This window comes from Marmota marmota, unplaced genomic scaffold (genome assembly GCF_001458135.2).
Source record: "Marmota marmota marmota unplaced genomic scaffold, marMar, whole genome shotgun sequence".
NCBI lineage: Eukaryota > Metazoa > Chordata > Mammalia > Rodentia > Sciuridae > Marmota > Marmota marmota.
The window spans coordinates 22,316,832-22,328,871 of NW_026000057.1; the positions used below are offsets into that span (position 1 = coordinate 22,316,832).

General features: G+C 31.8%; 1 protein-coding gene across 3 annotated transcripts in view; it reads left to right on the top strand.

The window, feature by feature from the left end:
- Ccser1 (coiled-coil serine rich protein 1) overlaps positions 1-12,040 on the top strand; it is a 988,234-nt gene that overhangs the window by 230,408 nt on the left and 745,786 nt on the right. For all 3 annotated transcript variants that reach the window (XM_048813620.1, XM_048813621.1, XM_015484557.2), the window contains exon 5: positions 9,092-9,296. In XM_048813620.1, the coding sequence (XP_048669577.1) occupies positions 9,092-9,296 (205 nt within the window). The remainder of the gene's footprint in view (positions 1-9,091; positions 9,297-12,040) is intronic.

Genomic DNA, 12,040 nt, shown 5'->3' on the forward strand with positions numbered 1-12,040 from the left:
ATTGGAAATTTTAGTTTCTCAGCCACCATGTATGATACCAATTGTTTTAGGTATTCTCCTTATGCTTATTTACAAAGTGAGGATTATTTTCTTTTTGGAAACATTACTTTCTAGATTACACTTTCCTACCTAACACTTGTTATACTTAGATCACCAGGTACTGAATATTACATATGAAAAGCAGACATTGAACTAACAACTCAAACTACATAGCTGTCTATAAGTTATATAATTTAAGCATATCATTGTTGGTGTATATTATATTAGAATTGCATTTTAAGACTTTAAAAATGACCTATTTTCATATGTTGTAATTGACTCTCCCAGCTTATATTTGTGAAACATTGCATTATAATAATGTTACTTAAATATGTAGAAGCAAATTGAGAATATTTTATCATTTTGTTTTTTTAAAATAAATTCTGGTATGATACAAATTATCAGAAGCAAATATACATACAGTAATACCTTTTAATAATATTTCTTATGAATTATGTCTAAAAGCCCTCTAGATGTATTCCTTAAATGATCATAAAAGAAGAATTTCACACAGAAACTTCTAAAACAAAAACATTAGGTTGTAACTATTTTATGTGATGATGAAATAGGATGGATTTGATGGTGGTAGTTAGTTTTGAAAGATTAATTAAATTTCCTACATGACTCTGAGATGCAGTAAGCAAGATACAGCCATTTGGGGGGCTCATTATTCTGATATTAAAAGTAAGAAGGTGGATAAGAAGTGACACTCAAAATGAATTTATTTTCAAGAATATTTTCCATCTCTATAAATGATCACATTACTGTTTCTGTTACAATGCAACTATAAAACCCTTATTATTGGAAAGAAGTTCATAATAGGCAAATCGTATTGGAGCTAAAGTTGGTGACTTTAAAGAAACTATTTTTTTTTCAGAAGCAGTAATAAAATTATATGTTCATCTGTATATCTTTTTCACCAAAAATACTTAAAATTAATTAGAACACTTAAGGTTCAGACAGTAAATATATCTAACATGTGACTATAAAGTATGTATCACAAGTAGCAATGAATAATTCCAAGTTATCTAAAACTTAGGTATGGAATATTATTTTCAACTAGTATAAAATACTAGAGTAAAACTCTTTCCTTTTATATTTGAAATTTACTTGAAAGTTTAGAAACAACTTATTGCAACAAAATTGAACTTTTATCAATTTTTAAAAGCTCATCAGTATCCTAATAAGAATAATTCTTTAGAGACCCTTTTTCAACTCTGATTTATTTTCTTTTTTATTGTGTAGTTTAAAAGGTCCTAAATGAAACCATTATTCCAAATAGTTATGAATGAGTGTGTGGGAATAATTTCCTGATCCCCACCAAAAGAAATATACAATTTGAAAAGTGTCAAATATAAAAATCTGCCAACATACCAGAAAATTTACGCTGCGTGTCACTTGCAGTAAAGACTAGAGAGAGGCATTTTAGGTTTTCTTTTAAAAAACTGATTCATATCTAGATACAAGAAGATCAGCCAGTCTGTGAGATTTTCTAACTTTAGAACTACTTTATAATATCAGGTGACAATAAATAAGTGTTTGATTTATTATCAACTTGACAAAATATTTTTGATGATTGTTTGTCCAATTTTCTTTTACTTTTAGTTCTCTGTTAAAAAGACTTAATTGCATTATTAATCCAGACTTAAAGGCATAGCATACTAAATCCAATACCTGCAATTACATAATTAATTACAAGGTGAAAAATACTCATGTATGCACAGATTTTGTGCATAGATTTATGGGTATACATTCTTTCTTTAAATAGTAATTTGGACCATTATTGTAAGTATTTACAATAAATTTAATGTAATGTAAATACTTTCAGCTCTCTTTTCCATAACTCTAATCCTTTTCATATGTGGACTGCTTTTTAACTGACTCTCAAGTCACATATGAAAACAAAAATAAAGAATGGGAGAGGAAACCAAAAATAATGGGAAAGGAAATGCTAATGAAAGAATGGCATGTAGAAAAGGGATTGGATATAGATATCCAAGCCAGCCTTTTTTATTTTCTTTGTCTAAAGACAAAACAAGAACTTTAAACAATGAGTGAGCATATTTGTACGTATAGACTGTCTATTTTATCTAAACTTTTTGAAAAGGGAAGTATAACTAGTTTTAGTTAGTAGTAGTGAAAATCCTTACCATTTAATCTAATTTCCTAAGAAATGTTAAACTCAATGGATAATAATTTTTGTGCACTAAATTTGATTACTCTATCCATTTGAGTATTGCATAAAACTGTACAAATTTTTACAATTCACTAATGAACATGAGATACAAGTAATGCCCATATTACCCTGAAACATATTAGTCTCTAAAAGACAGACAAATATGTACACAATTAATTACGTTATCCCATCCCTATTCTAGATTTAATATCCTTCTAGGTGGAATATATCCTTTAGCAATTATACTTTAGAATATAATTATAGAATTATACTTGAGAATATCTTTACCTTCAGATAAGATGAAGACCTAACTCATTAAACAGATAACAAATAAATTACTTGTTTATCAAAAAATTCAGGACTGGAGTTGTGACTCAGTGGTAGAGTGCTCACCTTACATGTGTGAGGCACTAGGTTTGATCCTTAGCACTACACTAAAAAGAAAAAGAATAAATAAAATAAAAATTTTAAAAAAGCAATCTAGAGTTAGGAAATCTGCAGAACTGATTAATTCAGAGCAATAATAACATCAACAAAGATGCAGGTCTATTCAGTATTTTTGTTCTTCAGTTTTCCCATAGCTGACACTTGATATTCTTGAGATATGCCAACAGTTTCAAGAAATATATCAAGACAAAACAACATCCAAAGGAAATGTCTATCACTTTTCTGTTTAACTTTTTATCAGAGAGGAAACATTTTCCTGATTTTTCCTTTTAGACTTCAGCTTACTTCTTTGCACCATAGGTGAACAAGCATTTGAACAAATTTGAGAATTTTGTTTTATTTGTTAAAGAAACAGAAAGGAGGTATCCAGGAATGGTGGGACAGGCAGCCAATGAGGTCTGACATAATAAATCCCATCCTTTCAGAAAGAATCAGTTGGTTTTGAAGTTTTCATTTGTTTCTATTATAGAGTGTCCATTTATCAGCTGGGATACATCATCTTTTTATTCATTATGATTATTTTTTCTGTAAAGACTTCAAACATATTTATAAAAGCTACTTAATATTCTTGTTTCCTATTTCCAATATTGGTCATCTCTGTGTTGTCATCTCTTTGCATATCTATGGATTTTAATCTTTTCCAGACATTGTGTATGACATGTTTTTTAGTCTTTATTTTTTCTTTCCTTTACAAAAACAGTGTTATTCTAGCAAGTATTTAATTTACAAGTAGATAAGATCGATTTTTGAGGCTCCTTAAATGTTGGAACTCTTAAAGTCTCCCAGAACTTTGAAGTTCCTTTGTCAGTGGCACTTATTCTCCTATATCTTCACCAGAATAAAAACCACACTTTCTTTCCAAATTCATCCAAGTTCAGGGCCCTACAACCACCACATTGGCAGTATGTGTACTTATTGCTGTTTTGATATATCTTTTTGGCACCTTGAAATCCATCTGTCTTGACCTCTTACAATGCATTGTAAAATTTTAAAAATTAAATGTGGCTATAATGTACATATTCTTTTAGTGTTTTAAACATGGAATATAGATTATTTATCCAAGAATTTTCCCAGAGTTCTCCTCAAATTATTTTTTTAACTACATATTTGATAAGTATCACAAAAGAAGCCTTAGCATAAGAAAAAGGAGCCTATGCTTTTTTTTTTTTTTTTTTTTTTTTTTGGTATCAGGGTTTGAACCCAAGGAAGCTTAACCACTGAGCCAGATCCCCAACCACATTTTCATATTTTATTTAGAGACAGGGTCTCTCACTGAGTTGCTTAAGGCCTTGCTAAGTTGCTGAGGCTGGCTTTGAACTCACAATCCTCCTGTCTCAGCCTCCTGAGCTGCTGAGATTACAGGCATATGCCACTGTACCTGGCAATCTATGCAATTTTGATGAGTGGTATACCAGATGCCAAGGTTTCTCTGGAGATGTGATTTATTTTAAGGTGGGTAAGAGAAACTTTTTTCATGTAGATAGAAGAACATATGCAAAGCCTTTCAGGCCAGAGGAGTTTATATATTTCAGAAGATCATGTGTTTAGAATTCAAAGAGCAAGGAGGCAGTGTTCTGAGATGAGAAGTGGTGAGGCAGTTATGTCCTGTCATAAAGAACTACATTGGTTATGTAGAGGTGTTTGGAGTGTACCTCACCATTTCTCATATCACAAGTGCTGGTAAAATAGCTTTTTACAGGTACATTTTTATCTAAATGTAATATGTTAAGTTCTGATAAAAACTAAACTACTACATGGAGAGATCCTGTATCCATTCCTTCCAGAAGTAACTAGCATACATTTACATCATTGTACCTGTCTTAGAAGTATTCAAGGAAAGGTTGAATTCACCATAAATAACCAGGTTTATTTTGAAATGAAGCTTAAATAAAAGTAAGTTTTCCAAATTAAGGTTTTTAAAAATCATTGTTTTCTGCAAATCTACTTAATGAAGCTTTGGGAGATAGTCATGTACGTGTGTTTATTTATTATATTAGGCAACTAGAGGTTACTATTATTTTTCTTTTTCTTGTAAATTGGTTGAGAAATCATAGTCACATTACAAAGTATAAGTCATTGAGATACCTGTTAGCCACAGACAATCCCTGTAATGAAATTTGTCAGTGCACTAAATAGGAAGTGTGCATATGATATGATCTCTGTGCAACTGACATGATCTTGTATTTTGTTAGTCATTTTGGCCATTATATTGGGAAGTTTTCAAAAGATTTGAAGACTTCTTGTGAATGGGAAGAAAATGTTTTACTCTCGAGGTGACATTGCTAGTTATAACTGTGAAAAATGATAAAAAGGCTGTTATATTTTTTCTCTGTGGTAGGAAACAAAAAACTTTAATCACCCTATAGTTTTTGTCAAGATATATATTTTCCCATTAAAGTTGACTGACATACTGAAAAAACAGAATTACAGTAGAACTTCTGAACTAGTTTCATAGAAAATTCCTACTATACAAAGAATCACAGTGACCACATGCAAAGCTAATATTCTGTAGTAGTTTAACTATTTTAAATACGAGCTAAAACTCTAAAATAATCTAAATTTTCAAGAATACATTTTATGTAATATTTATAAGCATTGCTATTAGTCTCAAAATTTTTATTGCTTGGCACTTATAACTGAAAAGGTTCTTAAGTCTTGATTTAGTTTTATCTAAATGTTACTAAATTTTAAATTATAAAGATTTAATCAGTTTTTATAATCATCAAGGCATGTGTAAATATTATTGTGTAATTCTACTGAAGATTCATAGAGTTGACACAGAGAGGGTGAACTGTATATAAATGTTCTCAGTGGAGATTACACTGTCTTTGCGTTTTGTTTGTAGTAGTTATGGTGATTAATGAACCACTGTGTCCAGCTTCAGAATCATACTTCCCCCCCCCCCATGGTAAGGGATGATCTTTTTTGCTATACAACACATTTGTTAAGTTTTCTGAAACCATAATAATTCAGAGAATTTGCTGACAGCGAGATATATATCTAGAAATGTATGAATTGTGTTATCAGGTGAGCCCTGCTAATATAGGAACAGAGGAAGACTTGGACCTAATAATATCCTCACTGTCTTATTTTGGGTTGTCTATACTTGAGGAAACTATGATATCTTATTAAAGATTTTTCTTCTTTTCTCATTAACCGTGGGGATTATTTTATTTTTTTTAGTTGAATTTACCCAGAGGAACTTGCATATTTGGAACCCAATAATGTTCTCTTGTTATAAACATTAATATTTAATATACTGAGAATGTTATTGAATATTATTAATTATAAACTATGGGCACTACCCAATCAGAAGGCCAGTAGAAATAAACATAAAACAAAATGGTATGCTGACCAAGGCCCTGAGTAACAGTCCTGATTGATATTCATTTCATCAACTTCCTTGACCTAATTAAGAACAGTTTTGATTACTACAGGTTTGTAGCGGATCTGTTTTTTTATGTAAAAATAAAATGTTCCAAGATAAATTTTTCATATGTGAAAGAATATTAGTTAATATTTTTTGATACAACTAAGAAGTTAAAAATATGGTGAAGCTCTTGAAGCCAGTGCCAGAAACCTATTAATCTTTGCAATTTAAGCCAGTGTTGATCTGTGGGACACAATGTGGATGGTTTTAGTAACTGTGAAAAATGTCACTATTCTCTGGGGAATTTAGATACAAACTATTGTGATACAAAACAAATGGTTAGATTTATCTTCTAAATTCATTGCTGTGCATGTTCCTTTTTGACTATTTGAAAATAACAGAGACCCTTGCATTTTTATCTATGTCTGTATACTATTTTTTCTGAAATACATGGCATGATCCTTTAGCTAAATTGGAAAACAAAAAAACAAACAAACAAGCAAAAAAAAAAAAAAACAAAGAGATGCCTTGGTACTTGCTATACAGGTCAGGTAAAAATGCAAATAAAATAATATAGCCTCAATTAATTTTATTCAAATCTTGTTATTTATCTTGGGAATAATTTAATTTCTAAATTATTGAATAATTAGTAAAGAAAACACACTCCTGAATCACTCAATTTTTTATTTATCTTCATAGACATATTTATTAACTATCATTGTTGTTTGAAGTGATAATTATTATTACCCCATTTTATGTCTGTAATAATGTAATAAATAAATAAACAGCAGTTTTGAGGACTGACTGACTATTGGCCAGATATTTTGCTTACCACTTCATATGTGCTAATTTATTCAAATTTTGAACAAGTCCAGAGAAAGTAGTTGTAAAATGAGTTATTATCATTTTTTACATGAGGAAATAGATAGATACATAATCAGAGTTAAAGAAATGGTAAGAAGTACGTGGGTCTGGGATAAATTAACCTAAGTGCATTTACAAAATAAGATTTTCCCCTTACTAATAGAATGTATTTAATAATAAGTAATGTTTCTGTGCCCATTGTAACTCAGGCAGTCTTATAAGGACTTCATATATATGTTAGGTTAGATTTGTTTTGAAACTATCATCTGTTCTTGTTAATCTGTATTTTGTCAGTTTAGAAGAAGCTGTCTTTCAGGAGAAATGAGCTCTTTGTTTTTGAGTCTTTTCCTTCTACTCTCTCAAATTTTCCAAGTGGGGTCCGTAAATTAGACTGAAAAAAGGCAGATTTACAAGAGAAACACAAACAAGTTTATTAATATGTGCATTGCACATACACACAGGAGCACTCAGAAATGAGTCAATCAGAGGCATGGTGAGCATGGGGCTTAGATAGCATCTTATCATTTTAACAAAAGAACAATAAATTTTTAGAAAAGTAACCTAATACAGGGACTTTGAGTTTCTAGGACATCAAAGTGTGGCATGGTGAATATATGGGGCAAAAAATGGGAGAAAAGCGTTAGTCAGGTTAGCTACATGGATTCCTCTGCTGCCTTATCCTGACTCATGAGAATATAAGGTTGTCTTCAGTAATTAACTCATATCCTTCCTGGTGGAAAGAGGAGAGGAACACCTTTGTAAATGTATATCTGATTTTATGTAAAGGTGGAAGACAAAGAACTATTCTTATATCAATTTCTCAGTTGCCTTCAGTCCAAAATGATCCTTAAGCTAAAGGGGACATTTTTGGGGGTGGCATATGTTGCTTCCCTTCACCTGCTAATTCCATCATAGAATTATACATTTCCTGTTTTGTTTCACTTTTTTAAATAAATCTGTCCGTGATTAACATGGGGCAAGTGTCAGTTATACTCCTGGGCACCAGTATTTTCCATATGTAAAATGAAGGGTTTGGTGTTCTGGTTGGTGGATAGATGCCGCAGTCTGGCTGGGCACACAATCATGAGCCACCACACAGCTTGTAGATTCAAACAGCAACTCTTTATTCCCGAACTCACACCAGCCGTCCACAATCATGTTCTGGGGAAATCCACGTTCTCTGCCCAAATCCACCCCCACTGGGCTTCTGTCTCCCAAAAAATACTGTCTGAATCCCGTGAGAACTCAAGGGGAACTCAGGCAGCAGGATACGCCCTATTCCCAGCAGGAATAATCTTTTTTTTTTTTTAATTTTTTATTGTTGGTTGTTTAAAACATTACATAGTTCTTGATATATCATATTTCACACTTTGATTCAAGTGGGTTATGAGCTCCCATTTTTACCCCATATACAGATTGCAGAATCACATCAGTTACACATCCATTGATTTACATATTGCCATACTAGTGTCTGTTGTGCCCAGCAGGAATAATCTTAAACCTGGAACCACCCTAAACCCGGATAGTCCTAAACCAGGAACACCCTAAACCCGGTTCCGCCCTGGTCCTTGAGCAAGGTCACCTACATGCAATGTCACTGCAAAATGTCCTATTTCCATGAGTCCTTCCACTAAGCAACATGGGGTACGCTGGCAAGGAAATTGTCATACCTACTTGGCTAATGGCTCCCAGCAGATAGATACTCAAAAATTCAGCTCTAAAATTTTAAAGGTTGGCAGGACAATGAATAGCTTTCTTAATCACTAAAATTGTTATTGATTTGTTTATAATTCAATAAATACCAAATATATTTTGTCACAATGTTTGCTGCTTAAGCTTTTCCTTTCAGTTAATTTTCGTTACTAGAACCACAAATATGAAATTTTTCTTCCAGTGATATTTTTGTTGAATCTCAGAATTTTTAAATGAGTTAACTAAGTATCATGTGTACATGAAATGCTAATTAAAGAATGATCATATTCTAAAACAGTAATTGTCATTGAATCTTGCCACTAAATATACAATTAAGTCATTTCAAAATGTATGCAGAAGATCTGAATATTTTCAAGCCTACTATGAAGAAATTATGAGGTTCACAAAATGTTTTTTCCTAGCATACTATAGACATTAATATACAACTTTGGAAACACCCTAAACATGCTACATTATAAATTTGTGTTTTTTTTCCTTGTTAGGAATCTTTCCCTGAAATTAACAAAAGAAGATCAGGAATCCAGGTGTTCCCATATAAGCCGAATGCCCAGCAGTCCATCAACAGATTGGCCCCTACAAGGTGTGGAAGAAAATGGGGGCATAGATTCTCTGCCTTTCAGACTGATGTTACAGGACTGCACAGCAGTAAAGACGTTATTATTAAAGATGAAGAGAGTTCTTCAAGAGGTAATGGTTTACTCTAAGATTAATGACTTTTAGTGCTGGCAGACAATGAGGTCTTAGAAGTGCTTAGACTCTACTCTGTCAGTAATTAACTATGTGACATGGGGCAAGGGTCAGTTATATTCCTGGGCACCAGTATTTTCCATATGTCAAATGAAGGGTTTGGTGTTCTAGTTTGTAGATAGATACTCAAAAATTCAGCTCTAAAATTTTAAGGTTCTATGAAAGAAAAAAATTGATGCTAAGGTTCCCCTTACTGAAGGTGAGGAGGTGATATTGGCATCAGTTATAAAATTATATGTGTGTGTGTGTTGTGTGTGTGTATATTTTTTTAACAAAGCTTTTGAGAGATCTATTAAATGTACTTCATGTTAATGATAGTGGGGCTTTGCTTATATGATACCATAAAAGTATATTTTTGTACCAAAAATAATCAGCCCAGGAAAATTAAATCTGAAGGTTTGAATGATTTTGTCCATTGAGTACATTTACCCTCCCAAACCTAGGCTCAGTTACTCAAATGTTGAGCATGTCAAGGAAATGTAATAGGATTATTTTACCTTTCTTCCAAGAGTTAGACATTCAAATATGTTATGGTATCAAGGTATAATTATAATATTTATATTTTTGAAAATTTCTATAAAATATATGTACACTAATACTACTTTATAATATGCAGAGAATTTCAGTGATTTTAAATTAATTACTCTAATAAGTATGACTTCAAAACAATAGCCTGAGATTTGTGACTTCATATTCAAAGACTTTTATTACATAATATTACCTTTCAATAGATTTGTCTTTATTAATAGGTGAGTCTAATGGTATGAGAACAAAAGATACTTATTATTTAGGAGAAATATTATCATTGTTAAAGGGCTAGGCAGAAGCCTGAATCTTGAGATCCCAACTGACTGGATTCAGTCAACAGCCCACATTGAGAGTAAGGGAAAATTACATAAAACAGAAAAATGAATTTATTAGAACTTTGCACAAACTGGGAAGACAGCTAGTCTTCCTTCTCCTAACCCACAGAAACATTCTATTTTTTAGAAGGGATCATTAATGGATAACAATTGCCAAGAGAGATCATGTGTCAATTCAGCCAGCCTGTGTACCCTGGAGTGGAACCTTGAGATATGTTGAATTCTGGTTTCCTGGTCCTTCTGCATCCTGTTATTTCCAAGGGACTTGTCTTTGAACTGTTGCAGCAATTTCAGCATCTTTGCTCAGCATGAAATGGCTGTCTGTGGTATGCAGGGTTGGAGAAAAGAGCTTCAAGAACAGGTTGGCAGGACAATGACTAGCCCTGAGAAAACAATTGAGACTTAATTGAAAATGCCCAATTTTAAGGGAGTCCATTATGTTATGACTGCCTTATAATAATGATTACTAACATTTAACATTTATTATCAAATAGTAATTCTAGTAACTTTACTGGGGACCAGAATTGAATCAGGGAGAAGATAGGCAATCTAAATGAAATGATTATATAGGCTATTGGAGGCATCTAGTGATGTGTTCTCATTTGCTAATATAAATACATACTGGAGAAGGTCTTTTTTGTGTTTGTGTGTCCCATACATGTATATGTCACTGGGGTGGTCTTTGTGCCTAAACTTTATAAAGTAATATGTTAGATTATGCTAGAGTTTTATATAAACATATAATATATATGATTTGTGTATTCATATATTTATATATAATTATATATGTATAATTCTATAATTAATAGATATATAATTTTTATATATCTATTAATTATAGAATTATACATATATAAAACTGATCTCTGAGAATTTCAGTAACTTTGTGAGCTGGTGGTTAAGAAAAGGAATAAAACTAAATTGAATAAACTTAACATTGAACAAATTATATTTTTAAAAGGCTAATCAGCATTCAAAACTCATTTCCTCTTTATTTTATTACTGTATGTACTTGCAAACTTCTATACACTATTGGAGTTGTATGGTAAACTTCTATATAATAGCAGCCAAGCATCCTTCCACTTGTACATTCATTTATATCATTTTGATAGCTCAAAACCAGCCATGTAGGAGTATTTATGCCATGGAAATTGGCAAACAACACAAATTAAGGCTTTTTATTTTTGGCAAGTCTGCTGTTAAATATTTACCAGCCAACACTATGTCTGACTACATGGTTTCTCTACTGACAGCACAATATTTTTAAGCACACGAATAGGTAAGACAGAATCTCCCCAACCTCTGGCTTAACATGCACTCTGAACCTCTTTGAACAAGACAAACTTAATATCACCTTTTTTTTTTTTAATAAGAAGATAGTAATCTTAAAGTCTGTAACATTTCCCTATTTAACTTTCTACCTGTCTCTTTGGAATGGATTTTAATAATAAATCAATACCAGTAAAAGGGAAGTAGGAAGAACCAATAGGAAGAGTTGAGAGATGTTCTGAGGGTACTTAATTTCACAATTTTGAACTATTTAGTGATATTCACTATAGAAGAAATTCTAAGAATTTAGTGAGATTGTTTTTATATTTCCATTCATTTTCTCCCTTAAACAGAACTAAATAGAATTGAGTTTTAAAGTGATGTTTGATTAGTAATGATTATACATGTTTGTGCAGCTAATTCAGATTAGTTTTTATTGCAAATAAGTAAAAGCAATTTGCGGCGGGGGTATGGAAAATTGAACTCAGGGGCACTTAACTACTAAGCTACATCCCCACCCGTTTTTTGTATTTTATTTAGAGACAGGGTCTC